The sequence below is a fragment of the Theobroma cacao genome, chromosome 6 (assembly GCF_000208745.1).
Source record: "Theobroma cacao cultivar B97-61/B2 chromosome 6, Criollo_cocoa_genome_V2, whole genome shotgun sequence".
Taxonomy (NCBI): Eukaryota; Viridiplantae; Streptophyta; class Magnoliopsida; order Malvales; family Malvaceae; genus Theobroma; species Theobroma cacao.
In genome coordinates this window covers 4,029,397-4,054,796 of record NC_030855.1, presented here as the reverse complement: position 1 = coordinate 4,054,796, position 25,400 = coordinate 4,029,397, and the positions used below count along the sequence as shown (strand labels likewise).

At 31.3% G+C, this 25,400-nt stretch overlaps 1 protein-coding gene across 1 annotated transcript; it reads right to left on the bottom strand.

Moving 5' to 3' along the window:
* LOC18595436 (probable N-acetyltransferase HLS1) lies at window positions 1,970–5,037 on the bottom strand. Its single transcript, XM_018122603.1, has 3 exons — window positions 4,497–5,037; window positions 4,151–4,281; window positions 1,970–2,920 (listed from the first exon to the last, which is right to left on the bottom strand). Exons 1-3 carry the CDS (start codon window positions 4,731–4,733, stop codon window positions 2,053–2,055), a joined length of 1,236 nt encoding a protein of 411 aa, XP_017978092.1. The 5' UTR covers window positions 4,734–5,037; the 3' UTR covers window positions 1,970–2,052.

Sequence of the window (25,400 nt, the reverse complement as noted above, 5' to 3'; positions counted from 1 at the left end):
AAATAAATTTTTATATTTTTATTATGTTCAATTAAGTACTTATACTTTTATTTTAAGTCAAATAAATTTTTATGATCAATGGTTGACTAATTGTTATTAATCAAAAGTACACTTGTAATTTTATTCCATGTAATACTGACGTAGTGTTAATGTAGAAGCTGAAAATGCCATATAGTCACATCATCATCCATTATGGTATATTGCTATATTACGTCAGTATCATGTGATATAAAATGACAAATAACATATTGATTAAATCAATCATTAATCATAAGGATTTATTTGGCAAAAATAAAAATTTAAGGGTTTATTTGGCTTAAATTAAAAGTAAAAGGGTTTGATTGAATACAATAAAAGAATAATAGTTTATTTAAATTTTTTGAATAATTTAGAACCTTTTTTAAATATTATGTAAAAAAAATTTGTAAAGAATGGAGTACTAAATTTATTTTATAAAAAAGGCATAATACCTAAAAAATACCTAAACTATTTTAAAAAATTCAAATAATTTTTTATTTTTTATTACATTCAATCAAGTCATTATATTTTTATTTTGAGCCAAATAAGTTTTTATAACTAATAGTGGACTAACTATTGTTAGTCAAATATTACTTGTCATTTTATATCACATGTCACTAATATGACATGGTGACATATGATAATAGATAATGATGTGGCATAATGACATGACCACGTGATATTCTCACCTTCCACGTCAGTATCACTAGACAATAAAATGATAAGTGACATTTTAACTAATAGCAATTAGTTAACCATTAATTATAAGGATTTATTTGATTCAAAATAAAGATAACACAATAAAAATTGATTTTTTTTTAAAATAATTTGATTGTTTTCCTAAACATTATTCTATAAAAAACTATAAATTTCTATTTACAAAATATATATATATATATTTTTACATCTAATAATTTGACACAACAATAGGTACATGTATCCCTTACTCGAAAAAGAACGAAATTGCTTGACATGATAAGTAGTGTCAAAATGCTTTAATTGGAAAGAAAACATCTAAGTAACCAAAAGTTTAGTGTAATATAACTAATAATAATTGCATTTAAAATGGGTCTATTGACGAATATAAACCTAAAACAAAGGGTAGCGACTCTGAAAACTTACTATCTAATGGGGCCAAATTATAAAATTTAGGGGGACCAAAAATGAGATTTTCCCTCTTCTCCTTCTGTGGAATCATGAACTTTCAGAAGCCAAGGTGGGGTCAGGGCCCTCTACAGAAGTTTAACATTCTCAGTCCGTTTCAAATTTTGATTGCCAGAGGAGTAATTGAACCTTGACCCTCCAAACAGGCCTTGTAATACTTGTCCTATTATATAATTTCATGGAAAGGGGTAGTAAAGTTGCTGTCCCAATCTAATGCAGTGTTATCAATTATTCATTTTGTCTTCAATTGTTAACTCAAAAAATGCTGCAATTTGAGTACTTGTGCCTTGGAAATGTGTTTGCCAATTGCCAACTTGGGTCCATTTTTAGTGCAATGATGGTCCCATAATCCCAGTTCTCAAGCTTGGATTATCTTCCAGATTGGCCAAGTGTTCGGCAGGGACTGCATTGGTCTTGGAACTCATAACTTGACAAATGTTTTTTTTTCAATTGAAAAAAGACGATTTGAATCATATTTTTTAAGTAAAGATTTATGTATTAATCAATAAATCAAATATCTTGAGTGTAAAGGTTTTTTTTTAATTAAGGAATAAATATTTAAATCTTATTCTTTAAATAAAGAATTATATACAGATTAAAAAAATTAAATTCTGGAGTTAATATTTTTCTCACAGCCTTGATAAATGCCTGCATATATTCTTTTAATGAACTTTTGGGTTTAATTATATGTATATACAGACCTTGCAATATTTTATCCTTTACCTTTTTTATGTTTATTGTTGGGGTTCTTGGCAAATGGCAAGAGGACAGATCATGTAGCTTACAGTGAAACTAAGACTTATGTTGTTTTCCTTCTTATGTACGAAGCTGGATTTCGATATGATAGTCAACAGTGAAAAAAACAAATTGTCAAATATCACGTGGGTCAACAAAAAGGAAACGTGAAGAAGGTCGTGATTTCATCCAATCAGACGACCCACATCTTTCATTGGACCCATCATTTGCGTTCCCCAACTTTTTGATGCACCACAAATCCTCAGACAAGGAAAATTTCCTCCAATGTGGGATCACCTCTCGGACAGGGTCCCTCTGGCCCACCTCAGCCAGCACTGCCCCACATCCATCATCATCTCTACCCATGTTATGGGCGAAAGCACACAGCGACTTCATGAGCCGCGACGCATTTTTACCTTCCATGTGCAGTCCGTACAAGAAATACACCCAAAATTTCCTGAAGACGTCAGGAATGGAAGGCAACATCAGCCATGGCATCCAGGCATCCACCACCCTGGAAGCCATGCAACATGCGTACGTCAACATCGAAACCCCTTTCACCTGCAACCTGAACAACTGCTTGGTGCTCCAGATACTCGTAATTGCAAAACTTGGCGGGAGAGTCCCTGTTTTGGGATCCCATTTCGGGAGGCACTTTCTTGGTAAGGCCATGAACGTGCCCAAACTTAGCCTGTTGCACAAAATGTTGTCTATGTCTTTAGGGAAGAACTCTGAGTTGGCAAAAACCCGACGGTAAATCGACTCAGCTAGCCTCGGATTGAGTCGAACGATGGCGATGCCTGAGCCCAGTGGCTTGTAATGAGCATGAACTGGATGCACCAGCATCGTTGGGGTCCTGAATTTGGTGTAAGCACATTTTCTTGTGAACAAATTGATGGATGGCTCATTGCTGCAATCTGTGGCCATGTATACATACTCTGCTCCATTCTGCTTGCACCATTCTTCTAATTTCTGAACCAGTTTTTTGCCAATGCCTAGCCTCCTGCATCACAATTTGCAAAAAATTACTAACAAATGCTTCATGAGATTGAACCCTGCGTATAATAGTTGGTTACATATATATTAATCATCCATACCATGTATACATGTTTTCTTATTCATAAATTATTGTGTTATGGGCTCGAGGTAATTTAATTAGAATTAATCAAACTTGGTGACAAAAATGTGGAGATTTTAATATGATATTGAATCAGAAAGCAACCTTCCAAAAGCTAATCATAAGAAGCATTAACCAATATAAAAATGAAAAACCAAAAAAAAAGAAAATTGAGACTGCTGTCACATCCAGGGGAGGCCTCATGGCACCACTCATAAGCTTAATAATCATATAATAATCTGAAAGCTCAAACAATAATTAGCATATTGGGATAGAGAATTAGTATGCAGTGCTGCTCTGCTGCTGGTGGCTAATTTTTATTCTTCTTGTAACATTGTTATTCAAAAGCAAATGAGATTTTTATAACAGCAGAATGACATAAGGGAGGCATGTATCAAAAGGATACAGTAGAAATTTGAGTGGACCATTGCAAAGGGAGGAGGCAATAGAAGGGAAAAGCAAGTACGAACAAAGAATAGAATGAGATAGCATGTCCACGACCTTTTTTTTTTTGGTGGCTGTGAATTAATAAAGCAATTAATCTAGTGGATTCAATACAAGTGTCAGTGCAAGGTTAGCTGGCATTTCCCTCCTTTCCATGATACGAGGAACATCGTCATTTTTCTTTATGGTGGAATCTGATCATCATTTTCCAACTTTTTTGTGGAGTGGGAATGGAGATTAGAAATTAGAACCCCTCCAACACAAAGCACACATGAAAATGCAAGAATTCTGATAGAAAAAGATAGAGAGAGCTTGGTCGTGGAAAAGAGCCAAATGAGGGGTAGAAAAGCAGGAAAAACAGTTTCAGAATTCCAGGAGCAAATGGAGTAGAAAAGCAAAAGGGAAAACAGTTTCTCCTCTGTCTCTTGTCAGGTGACTAAGGTTTTTTTTTTTTTTTTTCTCTTTTTCAATCCATGACTTGACCATATTAGTTATACTGATAACTTTACAATAAAGAAAAAGAGGAGAGACTGTAACTTGTGAATATCACGTTTATCTTTACAATTTTGTTCGCTAATTGCAGTAACAGTAGAGTTTGAGTAGTTATATGCTGATAGAAACAGAGAAGCAGCAGATGGATGAAAGAAGATTAAGAAAAGAAATGAAGCAAACCTGTATGAAGGAGAGATCCTTAATCCCAGAATATAAGCTAACTTTACATAAACTGAATTCCCCCTTGTCACAGTTTTTACACAACCTCTTATAACTCCTACAATCTCTCCTTTTTCTCCATATTCTGCTACCTGTTCACACCATACAATAAGAACAAAAATCATGTAATCATTTCAGTAGGTAATTAATAGTTAATACTGCCATATGTCTTCCTTCAAACATAATAAGAAAAACATGCAACATCTATCAATCGGTCCACTCTAATGAATTTTAATGATCAATAAGGTTAAAAACAAAGCCATAATAAATAATGGTGATGGTCAGTTACTAAGGATGATTTAATTACCAGCATGATGTGAGATGGGAAGTGGCGGACTCTACATATGGGGTCACCTAAAAGGTCCGCCACAAGCGAAGGCTTTCCTCCTTCCCCAATTTCACAACGTCTCTCCATCTCCTCCACAGCCACCTTGTCTTTCTCTTCATCATACTCTCTCACCACCACTAAATCCTCCTCCCAATCCTGCGTTGCCACCGCAGCCGCAGCCCTTGATGAATTCACAGCAGCTACTTTCAGTGCCATGTTTGAAAGAAAGGAAAAGAAAGGAGATTTAAGAGAGATGACTAGAGAAACGGTAGTGATGAAGTAGTAGTATAGTTGGAGGAGAGTAGTGAAGTATACAGCTAAACTTGTCTATGTGTGTTAGTTGGCTTTGTTTCTTTGGTTCAATTCACAATATATCTCTACCCCCCCTATATATATAAGGAGTGGATAGTCTGATGTGGCAACTTTACCAGTTTTAATGGACTTTGTATTTATTAGGAGAGATGATGAATCATAGTGTGTCACATTCTCTCCATGAGTATTTGTGCAAACCCACAAGATGTATATTCTCTCTAAGGTTCTTTTTGGCCATTAATTAGTAGATAAGATTAAAGATTATATGGTCACAATTATTGCTTTGTATAAGGTTACAAAGTTCTTTATGATCGTATATGTGCTGTTTCATCAGGTGATTATGATGACTATATGATGATTGATATCATTGCAACACTATTACACTACTACTGCTACATATGATATTATGTATAATTTAGTTAGTATATTTTTAATTAAATTTTATATATTTTCTTTGAATTGATGTTAAATAATTAGCGATTGTATGAAATGGAACTAGATATTATTAAGGGAATGGAAGTTTGTACCTGTATGACGTGGAGATGTGAATTGGTATTTATTAGGAGTGATACATTCAACCAATTATAAACATCAATTGCTTTTATTTATTTGTTTGAAAAATAGCATCTTAAATGTCATGTTTTAATTAACCAATCAAGATTAAGGTTTTAGAATTAGATAATTACGTCGAGGGATGAAGAATTGAGCTCTAAACTTTTTTTATGTAAAATATATGGGTTTTCTATGTCTTAATTATGACTATGTACTTTTTCAAACATACATAAATATGAAAAATTATCCAATCCATTGATGAAGTTTAAAAACTCTATCATAGTGTATAAAAATACTGTATAAAAAATAATCCTATGAAATATAAATGTGTGATTTGCAATAACTATGAAAAGGAAAAAAATGTAAAACTTTATTAACAAACTTAGCTATAGTCGTACTCGAGTATTTGACTCATTAATTGATGCATGATTTTCTTTTTAAAGAGTAAAATTTAAATCTCCCTTTCCTCCAAATAAAAAAAAAATCCAGCTATAACCATTTTGAACATTAATTGGTAAGAGGAAGTGAAGATACAGCACATGATCTCCTTTTAAATCCTTTTATGAATGATTATGGTAATTTTAATTTCATTTTTGGAATCTAAAATGAATTAAAGATTTAAATTTTAAAACAGAATTTTTTAATTCTAATCACGAAGAAAAGTACTAATCGTTACATCACTTTTGTCTCACCTAACATCGCTATGATCTATTAATTTGATTGTAATATTTCATTTATGATTTAGTTGACATATTTGTGAATGCGACTCGCTAAATTAATCCAATAACTACATTTTATGTCAAGGAGTACTAATATTGAGAAACAAGTGACGAGAAAAGTGGTAGTATTCAGTAGAGAAATAGTATACAAAAGAGACCAAGCTTAGTCAAGAAATTTACTAATATATACAGTAATAAAAAAATAGTAAGTAAAATTTACTTACAAAAATAAAATTTCTTGATTAGATTATTTCTGAAAAAATGTATAAATTGAAAATTATATGGCATGAGAGCTTGATAAATGTTCTCTAAAATAGATTGCTAAATTTTTTTTGTCACTTACACTCTATAAACTCTTGAGAACAACAAAATTAAGGGCTTAGAAAACCTCTAAATACTCTATATACATGGAATATGTAACCATAACATAACCCCCCCCTTCCTTTGGGATGAGAGCATATGATATAATTAAAACAAATAAGTCAGACTCCTTTCTGTAAAATCGTACTCTAGTACATTAAAGGTTTGTACCAAAGGAAAAAACAGTACATTAAAGGGTTCTTATATGGCTAAAATCATCATATACTTTAGAGATAATATCTTCTCTTGAGGAAAGTTAAAAATATCATATTTTGAGTCTTAAAATAAGATATATAATAATAAGGTGTGTAAATTGATGAGGGGATGATTAGCTTTATTGATTGCGTAATAAACTAAACACTGGATATTAAAAGGTCTTCCATGCTTTTGCTTCCTTTCTCTATGTTCTCTCTTAGCAAATTTATGAAATATATAATTATGCTTTTGGCTTTCACCAATTTTTTGGAGGAAATTGAAAGTTTCATGTCATATGAGTGCGATAATCACTATCATCACATTCATAACTTTTTCTCTTTTGTACACTTAATTAACTATATAATAGTATTTATTCTGTGTAAATGAAAGGTGCTTGATTATGTAGCATAAGGGACAGGTGTAGGATAGTGTAGAGCCTGGAACCTTCCCCTTGCATTTAAATTCTAGCTGATTTGTCTCCTTCCTTTTCCAGCAATAAATATTGCCCCTTAAATTTGAAACATGATGATGCAAGAGTTTCCAAGAGTACCAAAGCAATCCTATTCTAGGAAGATTAACCTTATATATGGTGATCGACTCTTTTGGCACGGTTGGGATATACCAGGAGTGTGACAACAGATGGTCCAAGAAGCAAAAGAAATTTGTTGCGCTGATCAAAAGAATGTGGATGTGAATGAATACCACATTTCTAAACAAGGAATGAATAGTTGACACACCCTTAACGGCGAGATATGAAGCGCAATTGCCCTTTGAATTTTGGTCCATGTAATCTATTTCATGGCACAAATTTAGCCAATGCAAGGGGTGCCATCTTCTTTTCTTTGTCTAAATTATTTTATGCAAAGAAATAAAGCTCTTCATTTGAATTGATGTGACTCATTTCCTTGTCTCTTTTGTTTTTAGAAAAACAAAAACCAAAAAGAAAAGGGGAAGAGTTATAGTGATTCATGTAAACATGACTAATTTACAATCTTAATTCACAAGGTAATTACTCAATTTTTCTCTATGGTTACCTTACCTATGTTTGGGAACCAAAAGGGGAAGGGAAAGATAGGAAGACAGAGGGAAGGAGAGGATGCAGTTTCCCTTGTTTAGATGGCTTTCGAAAAGGAGGAGGGAAAGGGTAGGGAAGGGAGGGTGGCACATTACCAATCTTAATTGGTTTTCATAGAAGGAAGGGGAGTGGTGTTGTCTTTCCTTCAATTCTCCTCAATCCAAACACAGTTAAAGAAATTAAGAATGCTAAATACAATCCACCTTCCCAGCCCTTAATTCTTTCTCTTAAATACATCCTTACCTCTGAAATAATATAATAAAAGTATTAAATATGTAAGACAGCCCTTAACTATTTGTGCTTGTCGACACTAGGTAGAGGGGAAGGTAAATGTGGAAAAAACCTTTAAGACATCATACTTCCTGTCCTTCATTACCCTATTTTGTGGTGAATGTCTGAATGATTGTACTAGATATGACAGGAAGATTCTCAAGATATGGGGACCTAAAATTATCAGATAGATTTATTTCATCCCACTCAATATATTTGATCAATTCTGGTGTATGGCAATCAGTCAATTTTATCCTGGTCCAGAGATAGTTGATCATAAAGGGACAGAGCAATATTTATACCGAGAGGTTTGCTGTGGAAACTTTACAAGAAAAATTTAAAACTACAAAAGCCCTTTATCCAGAACCATCCCGGAATTAAACCAATTGACCTCAATAGGGCATCTCCCACAGCTTGTTCAATTCACTTTTTATTGTTTTAGTTATAATAGTGCACAGGGTAGGTGGTCCAATTCTAAATGTCATAAATTAGAATGTCAGATGTTATTAAGAGATAATAATAAAAAGATTTAAGCATATTCCTGTTCAACACCACTGTTGTGGTAAAATAATGCTGTCTAGATACACAAAAAATATGATTCCATTATATCTTTCTTTTTAATCTCCCCTTTCAAGATTTCTCTGAAATTTCCTTTCCACTTTTTGAAGGATACTAAATTCTATAACAAACCCTTTTGCCTGTTGTACTCCTGTGGTTATTATCATCCCAATTGTCCATTCAAATCTAAAGTGAACATGTTTTAATGTAAAATTCTCAAGAAAATTTAAAAGTGACATCATTTTCTTACTTTTTACTGTAAATTCCTGGGTATAATTTTGATTACAGCATCTACTTACTATTCCACTTTAGACAAATTAGCCAGTAATAATGTCAACTTTTTCCTTTGCTCTAGTCTATATCCCAAGTAAGAATCAAGCAATCTCATTCATAAAAGCATGAGAAAGATATAGTGCATGGAGAATGATTCTCAACTTATAATTTATTCATTGAGTAAGAGAACAGTTTGATAAGTGTGGGTCTCTTTGAACCAGAGAAAATTATTGAGGAGAAACTATAAAGGAATTTATGCACATTTCCTTTATGACACTGCTTTACATTATACAAATCCACATGTTTAAGATCTCATTTTTGAAAGACATGATGATTATGAAAGCAAACTCCCAAGTGGTACAGTGAATCACTTAGCATTCATTGTATAGCAAGTTCCTGTTTTTTTTTTTACAAGCAATTTGTCATCTGAAAAATTTCCTTTGCTTTTCCTACATGCAACTATGCAAATTCCAAAACTAAGTAGATCCTTTGATACTTTTTGATTGGAACTAGATAATGCTATTTTCTTTGAAGTATACAAACTAGAACATGACAACTTTGACTTGAGTGCTGTTAATATAACAAATTTCTTGAGATTTTTTGAGCATTTATATTTACGGTTATATAATTTAGGGATTAGTCACTCTATCTTTCTTCTTAATACTGTCATGTTATATTCTGGTACTAGAAAGTAGAGTTGGTAAAATTAACATGAATCCGAAAATCTTACGTTTGAATCTAATTTGACAAAAAAATAAACAATGTGAATTTGTTAAATTCAAAACCGAAAATGAACTGAATCTAAAATGACTCATATTTGAAATAATCAAAATTTAAAATAATTTAATATCAAAATGACTCAAAAATTAATTCAAAATACCCTAAATTCGAATAATTTGTCAAAATTCAATTTGATTTGATTTTGAAAAAGTCAATAGCTTAAACTTGAAATGACTTGACTCTGAAATACTCGAACCTAAGAGAATTCAAACTTGAAAAAATTTAAACACCAAACAACTTAAAAACGAAATAATCTAAAATTTTCTTTATCGAAAATGACTCAACCTGACCCACCTACTTGCCACCTACACTTGGAAGCATAAAAAGGGCATTAATTACTTTGGAAATAAAAAATATGGGGCGGCATATCCGTAGCCACCCCATGCGTGACAGTAAGCATACATTTCAAACTTTCCCAGTCTTTATAATCATGAAATGATATCTGAGCTATAGATTACGTGGGGGAACAAGATCTTTCAAACAAAGAGAGAACTAAATAATATGCAATGGCAAAATGCCAATGAGAGTTGGGCATGTTCGAAGGTTGCTATCTCTCTCGAAAGAGATAGACATGCAAACCTTTTAAGAAAGCCCTTAATTTGTTTATCCTACTAAAACATAAAACAATTTAATCATTGTGGAAAAAGCAATTGGCTTTTTTCCCTTGGCACTTGGCATCACATGGAGAGTTATGTGGTCCCTAACCTAAAGAATTTTGTGGTCCCTTTCGTATTTGCCTATGTATACTTTTAATTAATTATAATAATCATTGGTATAATAATCTACAATACTTGGCCAAAAAGAAAAAGAAAACAAAAAAGCAACAGCTACGAGACTAATTACTATAACAATGGGCTGCAAAGGCTAAAGGAAATTCATGGTACCGTACATTAACAATAGTAATTAGTTAAGAGTGGAAGCCTCTTTAACTAACATTTATTCATTATTTATTTTATGGGGATTGTCCCTTTAGAGGGTCAAGATTAATATTAAAAACAAACCAAAAAAAATTAGTAGTTAAAAAGATGGAGTGGAAGACCTAAAAATTAAGAGTAATTATGGGAATTTTCTGCTACTAAGATCATCAAAATGTTTCAATGGTTGGCTGAGGAGATCTTCTAGGCCTAAAAAGCTAAGTGAATTCTTTCAACCATTAATGTTTGAATAGTAAGTTAGGGTATATTAATGAGAGACATATATCAAACACCTCGATTGAAGAATAAAAATCTGAATTGAAATCAGAGGCTAAATCTGATCTGATCAAGTTGTAAAACAACTTTGATGGGTTATAAATTGGTATGACAGAAAGGAGCATAAACTAAAGCTGCTTTACAAAAGAGAGAGGGCGAATTAGCCATTGAACATGGCCTAGGTTACAAACTGTGTTGGTTCAAGTCTTTTCATGCCTTCCAGAACACTGTTCTGATGTCAGTTGCATGAGATCAGTCATGGAGAAAGAATTTATTAAACTTAATATATATATATATATATATATATATATATATTATCCTTTGCAGAGACTAGAGAGACAACTAATTCAAGAATTAAAACTGATGTATGGAACAAGTGCTGTTATCTTAACCCTCCAAATTATCGAAGTTCGGGTTGTTAGAATCCCAAGTACCTCGACTCTCATCCTCTCCTGCCAACAAAGAATTTCAGGGCATATATCCACACACACCATGTTAATTGCTTTTCAGGACAAACGAGCATAAGCCGATGCCCTCATATTGTTGTGGCATTCCATTTTTAAGATCATGCAAACTAGTTTAATTTCTTAAGTCATAATATTTTTAAAAGAATTTAAATTATTTAAAATTTTAAATAAATATTTATTTTATTATTATAATTAATTAAGTTTTTATATTTTTTTAATTTAGATAAATTTTTATAATTAATGATTAACTAATTGTTATTAGTCAAAATATTACTTGTCATTCTATATCACAATATTGTTGAGTTGACATACTAATGTGACATGATAACATGGTTATGTGATATTTTTCACTTTTCACGTCAACGTCATATTAGTGTTACGTTGGCATAAAATGATAAGTGGTATTTTAATTAATAATAATTAATTAATCGTTGATTATAAAGGTCTATTTGACTCAAAAAAATAATAAAAATTTGATTGAATGTAATAGAATGATAATGATATATATGAATTTTCTTCAATAATTCAGAATATTTTCAATTATGTCATTTTTAAAATGAAAACAAATCTCAACAAAGAATTGGCATTGTTACAATTCTTTTATATTCATATATTGCATAAAGGAGTGTACTTGATAGTTTCAATCATTCCATTGATTTAGTCCAAATTTGTTCTGATACGAATCTAGAATATTGTTCACCTTGAAGAAAAGCAGTACATCAACTTGTGGAGTAGTGATTGGTGTTACGAATTTTGTGACAGTAAACCATTTGCGAGAGATGATGGCAAATGGCAAATGGCATATGGAAAATGGCAATGTGAGTGGAATGTTAGAAATGAGGAAATAATGACAAGTTAAAATGTGGTTGAGGGAAATCATCATAACCACATAGCCATACAATTAATGGTCCATGTTTATCATTCCGTATTTCACATTGCAGAGATAGAGACCTTGGTGTTACCACAAATATTTCAAATATGGCTACTTAGAGACATCCACTATTGTCTTTTCCTTTGATCAAGACTTCCTCCATATGGCTTTATTGGGATAAACATTGAGTCAACTATCCAACTTGTCATTAGTCTTTAACATTTTGCCCTGCTTTACTAACTTCACCCTCAACTTCAACCCCCACCCCACTTTTTGTTTCTTCTATCTTACTTTCTCCTCAAAGAAATACCAACCTCTCATTTGATTGGGAAAGCCACTTCTATTTGGTGTAAATCTTCTACACCAAACCTTTGTAAAAGCAACTTATTTGCTATTACTAGAACTATTAATTTTTTTGACAAAATATTTAAAAATTTTCTTACATTATTTAAAAAAATTTAAATAAATTTTTATTTTTTATTGTATTAGCTTTATTCTAGTTTTAAAATGACAAAATTGATTGATTTAAATATGCTTTGGAAATGCTTAGGAAATATTTTTAAATTTGAAGAAAATCCTTAAGAGTTTTGAAGTTGATCTTATGAAGAAAAATGTTTTTGAACAAACTCAAACTCAAAGTATCAACCTCAAAAATCGACTTTTAGTAAATGGAAAATCGATTCTCATTACACAGAAAGCAAAATTCTTTATTTTTCTATTGGAAGAATCGATTTTATGAAAATGAAATATCAGTTCTTGAAAGACAGAAGTTACTGGAATAAGAAAGAACTGACAACTTAAAGAGTAAAAATCAATTCGAGCAAAACAGAAGGAATCTAAGCCCAAGTCTGACGACAAAGAATCGATTCTTGAGAAAGAATATATCAATTCTTGAAGCATCAACGGCAAAAATCAAAAACTTGGAGAGCAAGAAATGGGACAAATGGAAAAGATTAGAGCATCAAAGATCAAGTTCAAATTCAAATTTTGATACCAAACTACAGTGAAGAACCAACACCTTGAGAAAGAAGAATCGATTCCTTAAAAATTGTAAAGCTGCCACTTTTGAGTCAAGTTAAGAAAAAACTGACATCTTAAGAAGAAAGAATTGATTCTTTGAAGACAGAAAGTTTCAAACTTTATGAATGACACAAAGAACTGATAACTCAAAAAAAAAAAGTATTGATTCTCCAAGTACTACAGATTTGATCAAGTTGGCTAGAACGTATGAAAATTCAATTCAAATTTACCTCAAAGGTAAGAACTCAAAAGGTCTATAAATACCAGCATGAAGGACAATTAGAGGCATGAAAAAACAAAAGGAAGAAAGAAGAGAAAAAGTGTTCAAATAAGAGAGAAAACTAAAGTTCCTACCTTTAGATACAGAGTGAGCAGAAAACATAACAAGATCATTCCTTTCCTCACACTTGAAAATTTTTAGGTTGAAATGTTCTTTCATTAGTTCTTATCTCTTAGAAAGTTGTCATCTTTTTTTACCCAAATAGCTCATCAGCCTTGTTAGAGGTGTTACGTTTTAAGAATCCACTATTGTTGGTTATACCTCCACGTAAAAGGTATTGTCAAGGTTATACCTTCATGAAAAAATAGTGCTAAGGTTATACCTCCTTTAGCAAAGGTAGTATTGGTTATACCTTCGAGCAAGAGGTAACGAAGTTGTGCTTAATCCTTGAAAGGCAGTGGCTTATAAAGGTTGTGCTTGATCTTCAAAAGGCAGTGACTTTTGTATAGGTTATGTTTGATCCTTCAAAGGTAGTTTATAGTGGATTCGAACTCCTTGTGCTATCAAGGGAGAAGACATAGGCATCAAAGACCAAACCTTTATGAAATCTTGGCCAAGTACTATTTACTTTCTACATTTATTTTTCATTCAACTTATACTTTATTTTACAACTCTACTTTTCAAGCTTCCGCATTGTCTTAAGTTTTAAAAAAGGATATTTTTTACTTGAAAACCAATTCACCCTTCTCTTGGTTACCTTACTTTAAGTTATTTATCTAACAATTAGTATCAGAGCAAATTCTCAAGTTTACAGGTCTAACAACCTTTAATAGATCCTAATAAAAGCTTAAAGTATCAAGATGGCATCTTCGAGCTTTTTGGGTGAAGGACAGTCCATGATGAGACCACTTTTGTTCATTGGTTAAAATTATCCATTTTAGAGGATGAGGTTTGAAAACTTTATTCAATCCATAGATTTAGATTTATGGGATGTTATTAAGGAAGAACCTCATATTCCTAGTAAATTTCTGAAAAGTGTAAAGCATATAAAAACAAAAGCTAACTAAGATGACAAAGATAAAAAATTGATTAAGCTAAACCATAAAGCTATAACTACCTTTTTATGTGCTCTTAGTGAGAGTGAGTTCAATAGAGTAGCAATGTGCACTTTTACAAAAGAGATATGAGACACATTAGAAAATTACTATGAAAGCACAAGTCAAGTAAAGAAGTCAAAGATTAGTATGTTAATGCTTGATTATTAGTTATTCAAGATGAAAGATGGAGAATCCATAAAAAAAATGTATGAGAGATTTACTAAAATCATAATAGGACTAGAAGCTTTAAGGAAAGAGTTTCCTAATGCACAATTAGTGAAGAAAATTCTCCTCTGTTTACTAATCTTGGAGACCGAAAGTTAGTGCTATAGAAGAAGCTAAGGATTTGAATGTTTTCAAGCTTGATGACCTTTTAGGATCCTTACTTACTTATGAGATGACCTTTAGGCATGAAAATGAAAGAAATGAAGCAATTAGAAATGATTCACAAAGAAAAGGTATTGCTTTCAAATCTGCAAAATAGAATGATGAAAAGATTTTTTTAGAGTGATAAAAAAGAATATGATGAAGAAGTTGCTTTATTGACTAGAAGGTTCAATAGATTTTTGAAGAACATATCTATTGAAGAACAAACAAGGGAGTATGAGATTTCTTAGAAAAGAAGAATCAATGAGAGATATAAAAAGAGACATGCCAAAGGATGATCATGAGAAAGATAACATCATTTATTATAAATGTAAAATGCATGGTCATATAAAAAATGAGTGCTCGAATGTTAAAAAGAGATATCCCAAGGACATTAAAAAGAAAACAATGATTGTTGCATGGAGTGACAGTGATGAATCACAAAATGAGGAAGAAAAAAAAAATTCAACCTCTGTTATATGGTACTTGATGATCCTATGGATGAAGATTGTATGGAACCAAGCATACAAGGAGAACACTTGAAATATCTTAATGCTAAATGCTTAAGTCATACAATAGTCATCAAGGAGATATGTGTGAACTTGGAAGCAAAGGAAACAATATGATTGATGAAAACAACCATAATGACAAAATTGAAGAACTTGAAGCCATCAATTTCATGGACATAGATTTTACTTCACCGATGTCTAATAGAGAAAAATCATAAGTGGAATCTCTAAAATTTAATGGTGAAAATTACCTATATTGGAAAAACCAAATGAAGTTGTTCATTCAAGCAAATGGTTATGAAGCATGGAGGATTATTAAAGATAGACCACTCAAGCTAATCAAAGAAATGAATGAATAGGATTTAAATGACTTAGATGTGCTGGAACTAAATGCCAAAGTCATGCATATTCTCTTTGTTGTACTCAAAGAAAAAACATACAATAAAGTCTTAATGTGTAATAGTGTCAAAGAAATATAGGAAAGACTAGAATGTCTATATGGAGAAAAGAACGGGAAGAAGATAACTGTGAAAAAGAGAGTTCAATAACTGGTGAAGAATCAAACAAGTTTCAACTTTCAAGGCAAAGAAGTGAGGTAAGATCTTTATCTTATAAGCCATGTTCACCATCAAATCAGGAAAGAAAGGCAAAGCTCTTATCCAATGATATCTCTACATACACATTTGAGGAATTTGAAAATGTGTTTAATGAAATGGTTCATATGTATGAGAAAATAAATCTAGAAAATGAAGAAAAGCTTTTAAGTCTTGGTGTTGAAAATGGATTCTTGGCAAATGCAAAACTTGAGTTGGAAGATGGAATTTAGATTGTGTCAAAAGAATCTTATTAACATAAAAAAGGAAAATGAAAATTTAAGAAATTCTTTTAAAAATCTCAAAAGGAAAATTGATTGAATAAATTTCAAGAGTGAAACAATTAAATTTTTTTCTAGAATTTTTTTAATTGATTATTTCATAGAGATAAATAAGTGTTAGCTTCAAAGAAAATTTTCTTTTCGATTGTTGTGACTAACAAAAGGATCCAAAGAAATATGGATACTAAAAATCAAGTAAGAATTTGTTTTGTAGACAAATCAAGGCAACGAGGAGAAAAATCATAAAGATTGAGCATACAAAGAAATTGGGTGATTTCTATGCCAAAAGAATCTTACATGTGAAATATAAATCTTGACTAGTTGTTCTTATTATTCGTTGATTGATCTATTATTTGATCATTTTTTTGATTAGACAACATGTTTTAAATGTCATTGATTAATTTCCAAGTCATATTTTTAAATCTAATTTTTTGACCTTATGATTAGAATGAATGTTGCCTTGATGATCATTTTATGAGCATATTGATTTTTATAATAATATTATCTGATGATTTGTTACATTCATACATCATTTCATACATGTGCATCATTTAAGCCTAAAAAAAGCCGTGTACTAAACTTAATTCTTCTCTTAAAAGGTTTCTTGTATTTGATTTGGATAAAAAACCTTTGCTTTTCAAGATTGTCAAGTTCAAGAATTGACATCTTAATTTTGCAGAATTGATTCTCGTACTTAACAGAATCAATTTGTTGCTTCCCAAATACATAAGAATTGACTTTTCATTTTTAAGGAATTGATTTTTCAAATATAGAATGCTTTTTAAAATACTCCAAGATTTTAAAGAATTGACTTTTTAAAACTTAAGAATTTATTTTCAAAAAGACTTGTGAAACTCTTGAGAAGTTAGGGCACAAAAAATCGATTCTAGTCATGTAAGAACCAATTTTTCAAGAAATATTCGAGCATTAAAACATGGTTCTTGTCTCAAAAAATCACTAAAAAGTCACAATTCTTCGATCTTTTCTCTCTGAAACATTTTCTTTCTTCAAAAGTGGTCATTGAAGAGTAAAATATTAAAACTTTTTGAAAAAGTTCTTTATTTTCAAATCTTTTTATTGAGTTTTCAATCAATCCATTTGCAAATACAAGTCTTATAAAGAAGAGTAGGTGTCAAACCTTGTTTTGTAAAATAATTATGATATCATTCACATGCTCGATAGAATGTTTGTATATTGAGGAAGCCCGAGAAACCATAAAAGACGGTATTGCCCCTAGAGGTGCTGTGAAGTTGATTTATACCTCGAGCTAGTTCAAATGAAAAATTTAAAAGGAATTTGAGAGTTCTGAAACCCCAAAATCTACTTAGAATAGTGATTCAGAGTTCGAGGATCAATTTGGAATCAATTAGGAAAATTGATCGGTTATGGGGCAAAATAGTCATTTTGCAATTTGAGGATAAAATGGGAATTTTAAAAAAAAAAAAGATTTTCTTAGCCCCATTTGACATATTTGAGTATGATATGAGTATTGAAGTACAATTGGAAAATTTAGCAGTGAAAATATATGAATTTTCGGTATTTTTGGAGTATAGGGGCAAAATGGTAATTTTACCATTCGAGAACGAAATTGAATTTTTCGAGAGAATTTAGATCAAATTTGATTAAATGGAGCATGATATGAGTATAAGGAGTGAAAATTATGCATTTTGACAATTTTTCAATTTTTGGGGTAAAAATGTAATTTTTCACTTTTACGGGGGTAAAAGTGTAATTTTTAAAAATTTACTCCACCAAAACTTTGGAAAAGTCTAGAAATTTCATGAAAGACATGAATAAGTGAAGAGGATTGAGTGGAAGAAAAAGAAAGTAAAAAAGATGGCTAGAAAAAAAATAAAATAATAAAATATTCAAAAGATAAATAAAATAATAATATTTTATTAAGCCTATTAAAAGGCTTGAAAATTCCAGAATTCTTCATTGGGAGGGTCAACCAAAACCAGCAGGAGAGAGAGAGAAATAAGAACAAACCCTAGAGTGAGAAAATTCAAAGAAAAAGTGTGATTTTTCAAAAATCAAGAAGTCAAGTGTTTAAAGGTATGATTTTTTAAGCTTAGCTTAAGATTTATCATTTCCATGCATTTCTCCTTATTTTTCATGGTTAAATTATGTGTTTTGATGATCGATTCAAATCTGATCATATGGGTTTGGAGAGAGAAAGTTGTTAGATTAATTTGATTTTGAACTATGTTAGTGTTTAGTGTTAGTTTAGCATGTTTATGAGTAAAATAACAAGAAAAATATTCATTTTCTCCATGAATATCTCTAGGTTGAATCTAGCCAATGGTGTGTGAGGATGAGGTTGACTTTATTTTAAGAGAATTAGATAGAAAAATGATGAATTATGAGGTTGGAAATTAAATGGGAATTTTTTGTGCAAAAATATAAAATTTTTACCTAATAGGGGTAAAAGCGTAATTTGTGATCCGAATTGATAAATTGGACCACATTCACAGTCATTGAGGTATTGTGGATATAATTGAAATTGAAATGGATGGAATTGGAGTTGAATTAGAGATTTTAGAAATTTACACCGTGTATAGGCGAGTTAGGTCGGACACTGTAATTAAGCGATTGTCCAAACATTTCACATCTTATCTAGTGCATACGCATGGATAAGAGTCTGAAATAATATATATTGATTTGACACAAATTATTGAATTTTTTGTGTCATGTATTGTGGATAGGTGGTGAGCTATCTGATACGGGTAAAAGATTACACCCGAAGACCAAGAATAGAAGTATATCTACTCCTAGTATAGTGAGTAAACTTACTATCGTCTTAGTTATCTAGAGTAGATTTATTTAATTGTGTGATTTTATGGAAAATGGTTTAATTGAAAAATTATTGTGTTTTATGGGAAAATGGGATTTTATAAAATAATTTTATAAAATTTTTGAAAATTTAATAATGATTTCAAAAATAGAGTAATTAGAGACCTATACTATGATTGTGTTGTTTATCCATGATTTTACATTAAATGGCTTATGATAAATGTGGGTATGACTGGTTATTTTTATAATTTAAAGAATATGTGAACTGCTTTGATTTGCCTTGAATGTGTTAAGTGAGCTATGTCATACTATTGTCATTTTATTAGTTTGTGGATTATAAAGTGGGCACTACAGTGACGGGGGTTACATGGGCCAACCTAATTAGAGGGGCACGGTTTCCAATTATTGAGCTTACCTCGATTGGAGAGGCGCGTAGGATAACTCCCGAGGTAGGATTTGAGTACACTTCACGCTATCCACCACGTGAAACTAAGACTCAGCCAACGCCAAGGAACGGCTATGTTGTCAAAGGTGAAATGTGTTTGTTTGTGTGACAATAAACAGCCTTGGCGGTCTTGGTAAGATGCCTCCGCGGGGTATCCTTGAGAATGGATTTTTGGCAAGGGCCAAACTTTTGAAAAGTGCATAACCCATGTTGAGTAATTGGATGAAATTCAATTATTTATATGGGTTGGGATGAATTATTTTAATTGTCTCCTATTACTCGACTTTAGATTATTTTGATGATGTCTGTCTACTCATTGGGATTTTATAATCTCACCCCTTTTTCCTATATATTTTTCAGGCTCAAAATAGGCAGTAGACCGTCAATTGCATCGAGAAGTAAATTTCGGAGTTGCATCCTAGAAAGCAAGGTTATAGACTTAAACCTTCTCAGTTATTTGAGAGCTCACGTGTCATTGTAATTTAAATTGCATACTCCAATTTTCTATATTACAGTATGTATAAATTTATTTTGTTTTTATATGCAGAAAATTAATTTTTGATGTTTCAAAAATATATATATATTGTTTTACATTAAAATAGATTATTTTAATTAATATTTTTATTTTATTTTATTATTCAAAAAAAAGAAAAAAAAAGAGAGAGGAATGGAAAAACTGGTACAAAAGCCTTGCGAGGTCTCAAAGGGCATTTGGGGGAAGAATGTCTGTGGAGGCTTCGCAGCGGTTGTCACGGGCTCAATGGGAGTTTCGGGTCGTGACAGTAGGTTTGGTACACAAAAAACCAACACCCTATTTCTAAACCCTTGATTCTTTACATTAAACCTTCATAATAGAATCAACTTTCTAAGAAAATGGCACCGAAAAGATCAAGGGAAGAGAAAGGAAATGCTCCGACAACGCCCTTTAGAACTCTAAGATGTAAAAAACCCTATCCTTTCAACTTCAATTTCATAACTAGTGAAGAAAAGGAAGCATTTGATCAGGTTTATTATAAAAGAAAGGTAATTTATAGGAGAATGATAGACTTAGAATGGTTTGCGACTGAATTTAAGTTGTCATATATTAAGAATTTGATATGACTGAAATGGTATAATTATGAGAATATGAAAACAGCAAGCTATCAAAAATTAGTGCAAGTATTCTACTGAAATGCAACTATAGTTTATCAAGGAAATGATGATGAAAATATGAAAGACCATGATGATTCCTTCATCACTTTAGTTAGTGGAATGGAAATCTTCATCACACAAACACTGTTGCAGAAGATATTAAAGTTGAAGCCCACTAACAGAGATGCGATTACCCATATCAATGAAAAAAATGCAATCTCTGAAGAAGAATTAAAAGGTGAATTCTTGGTTGGGCCAATCACCTTTGTCAAATATCCAAACAGCAACACAAGACTCGATGTGAATGAAAAAATTCTACATCTCTTAGTAGCACAAATATTAAGGCCATTCAACTACAAAAGCAATACAGTAACATTTAAAGACATGTGGTTCATGCACCACATCAAAAGATGCACTCCAATCGAGCTAGCACATTTCGTTTACAGAGACATGGAATTACTAAGTAGAGGAAAAAGAAACAACTTACCTTATGGAATGGCCATTTCAGAAATTTTGGAAAAGATGAAGATTGATACTTCAGTGGACAAACCAATTATGGCTAAGAAGGTCAATTATCTTGATTAGGTCATAGTTGGGAGACTAGGTTTTGTATATGATGCTGTCAGCAATGAATGGATAAAGAAAAATGTACAAGAAGCATGTCAAAATCAAGAAAAAGAAACACAAGAAACAAATCAGGAAGAACAGATCAATTCGTTAAAAACCGATGATCTGTCTCACAAGGAGACAACATAACATTCTTATGTTTTCAATATACTTGATTCACCAATGGATTCTCCACCTCTATATGAAACACCTCCAATAGGTTGATAAAAGTCATTTTAGATTACCTAGTATAAAATACATGCCAGAAGGTGCACATCATTTCTTTTGTGCTGAAATGAATAGCCAAGAAAGAATTTGATTAAAAAAGCTTGATGGAATCCACAAAAAGATTGATGAAATGGTGACAGATCATACTTTTAAGTTTAAGAAAATGGTTGATTATCATACATTTTCTTTTATCAAGATGAATAAGAATGCGATTAAACTTCAAAATGGATTAACACGAATCTCAGCAAGCCAATGCCAACTATCTCAAAACTAGAAGATTTTATATGACAAGCTCAAAATCCATAACCCTAATTTCAGCTTTAAATCTGATCAACCTCCTGAACCTTAAACAAATTTGCATTGCACAACATTTGCATACATTTTGTTCTATTGTAATATATGCTTGTATTGCAAATGTTCTTTTGTATATCTTTTACTTAGTGAAATATCTATTTTGCTTACTCCCTTGTGCACATATTTAATATGTTGTTGCTACCAACCCTTTGTTGCCTTCATGAACTTCATATTTTGTTTATACTCTATTTTCTATTTCTTTTTTATATAACAAAAAAGGGAAGAATATTAGGAGTAAATTTGCTAATGCCTTACTTGTGTTCATGGTTGGATTTTCTTGAAAAATGATTTTAAGAGTGCTTTCAAAATATCATCCAATCTTGTTGAAAAGTGTACAGATTCAGGGAGAATTTTGCTCAAGAAAAATGCTTTCAAACCTTTTTTTTATAGCTTTACCTTGGTTATGAAATCTTTTGAAATGATAAGCACAAATTCAGAGGGAGTTCTTTAATGAGCAAATTTAACACTTAATTTTGTTATATAAAAAAGGTAGAGACTGTTAGCTTTACCCTAATTTTGAAATAACAAAATTAATTGATCTAAATATGCTCTGGAAATGCTTAGGAAATGCTATTAAACTTGAAGAAAATCCTCAAGAGTTTTGAAGTTGATCTTACAAAAAAACTATTTTTGAACCAACTCAAACTCAAGGTACTAACCTTAAGAATCGACTTTTAGTAAATGGAGAATTGATTTTCATTACACAAAAAGCAAAATTATTTACTTCTTTATAAGAAGAATTGATTATATGAAAATGAGATATCAGTTCTTGAAAGACAAAAGCTATTGGACTAGGAAAAAATCGATAACTTAGAGAGCAAGAATCGATTCTAGCAAAACAAAAGGAATCCAAGCCTAAGTTTCAAAACAAAGAATCGATTCTTGAGAAAGAAGATATCGGTTTTTGAAACACCAACGACAAAAATCAAAAACTAAGAGAACAATGAAGAGATGGCATAAATGGATAAGGTTGAAGCGTCAGAGATCAAGTTCAAATTTAAATTTGGTGCTAGACTATAGTAAAGAACTGACACCTTGAGAAGGAAGAATAAATTCTTGAATAATTAAAAATGTGCCACCTTTGAGCCAAGTTAAGAAAGAACGTATATATCAAGAAAAAGATTCTTTGGAGACAGAAAGTTCTAGATTTTGAGAATGACATAAAGAATCGATAACTCATGAACAAAGAATCGATTTTCCAAGTACAATAGACTTGATCAAGTTGGCCAAAACATATGAAAATTCAATTCAAACTTACACTGAAGGGCAAGAACTCAAAAGGTCTATAAATACCAACATGAAGGACAATCAAAGGCGTGGAAAACAAGAGGAAAAAAGAAGAGAAAAAGTGCTGAAACTAGAAAAAAGCTTAAACTTCTTACCTTTATATAGAAAGTGAGCAGAAAACACAACAAGATCATTCCTTTCCTCACATTTGAAAATTTTTAAGTTGAAATATTCTTTCATCAGTTCTTGTCTCTTAGAAAACTATCATCTTTTTGTACCCAAATAGCTCATCAGCCTTGTTAGAGGTATTAAGCTTTAAGAATCTACTGTTGTTGGCTATAGTTCCACATAAAAGATAGTGTAGAAGGTTAAACCTCTTTGAAAAGGTAGTGTTAAGGTTATACCTCCTCTGGAAAAGGTAGTATTGGTTATACCTTTGAGCAAAAAGTAAAGACGTTGTGCTTGATCCTTGAAAGGTAGTGGCTTATGAAGGTTGCGCTTGATTCTCAAAAGGTAGTAACTATTGTATAAGTTATGTTGATCCTTGAAAGGCACTTTATAGTGGATTAAAACTCCTTGTGTTGTCAAAAGAGAGGACTTAGGTATCAAAGGTCAAACCTTTATAAAATCTTGGTTAAGTACTCTTTACTTTTTGTATTTAATTTTCATTAAGCTTATATTCTATTTTACAACTTTGTTTTTCAAGCTTCTGTATTGTCTTAAGTGTTAAAAATTAGAATTTTTACTTGAAAACCAATTTATCTCCATTCACGGTTACTTTACTTTAAGCCTATTTATCTAACATATTACGTTTAATCAAGTCCTTATACTTTTATTTTGAGTCAAATAAGTTCTTATGACTAATGATTGACTAACTGTTGTTAGTCAAAATGTCATTTGTCATTCTAGACCACGTGACATGCTAACATGTCATGATGAGGTGGCATGTTGATGTTGCATGATGACCTAGTCATGTGATATTTTTGACCCTCCATATCAACTTTATGTCAGCATTACGTGCGTATAAAATAACAATTAATATTTTGACTAATGACAATTAGTCATAAGAGTTTATTTAACGTAAGATAAAAATACATAACTTGATTAAATACAATAGAAGAATAAAGATTTATTTAAATTTTTTTGACTAATTTAGAGACTTTTTCAAGTATTATGTCTTTATTTTTACATTTTTTATTTTATATTGTGTCCATTGTCAAAGTAGACACAGTAATATAGCTATTAAATAAATCGAATATCGTACACAATTATTTTTTGTATTTACTTAAACATAGTGTTGGATTGTCCATTTTAATGTTTTTCTACTACTTGTCTTAGCAATCAGAAAGTATTGATAATTGATATTTGAATATACGTATATAAATTATTAACTTAAATGATAAAATCTTGGTATAATTTTATCAAGAATTTTAATGAATTTCAAATTTAATTTTTTAGAGAGTTTAAGGGATGGAGATTAGAGAAGGCTTTTATGACTAGAAACTTATGAGTAAGGGTGAGCAAATATCAACTGAACTGAATAGCCAAACCGAACCGAAATGTTTAAATTTTCTTGACTAATTTAGAGACTTTTTCAAGTATTATGTCTTTATTTTTACATTTTTTATTTTATATTGTGTCCATTGTCAAAGTAGACACAGTAATATAGCTATTAAATAAATCGAATATCGTACACAATTATTTTTTGTATTTACTTAAACATGGTGTTGGATTGTCCATTTTAATGTTTTTCTACTACTTGTGTAAAACCCGACCCTATAAATACATGTCATGACATACATGCACTGAGTAGCATGTTATTATGCTAGGAAAGCACCTAAGAAAAGATGAAACCCGATATCGTACCTAACGGTACACTTGAGTTGATTTAACCTCGAACTAGTTCAAATAGGAATTGTAGGATAAAATTTAATATTTTATAGTCCAGGAATGACTAAAAATTATTGTTCGGAGTTCGAGGGTTCATTTGGGGTAAATTTGGAAATTTTGATATTCAAGGGCAAAATCGTCATTTTTCCACCTAAGATAATAATTTGATCATGGAGTGAAATTTTTTACCAAGATTAACTATTTGGAGTATAATTTAATGATAGGAAGTGGAAAAAGTTTAATTCGGTGATTTCTGGAGTGTAGGGGCCAAAATCGTAATTTTGCCACCCACGGACAAATTTGAGATTTTGAGAGAATTTAGATCAAATTTTGACAAATTGGAGAATGGTATGAGCATAAGGGATGAAAAAATGTCTATGGGCAATTTTTCAGTTTTTTTGGCAAAAATGTAATTTTTCACTATTACGGGGGCAAAAGTGTAAATTTCAAAAATTACTCCACCGAGACTTTGGATAAGTCTGAGAATTTTATCTAAGCTAT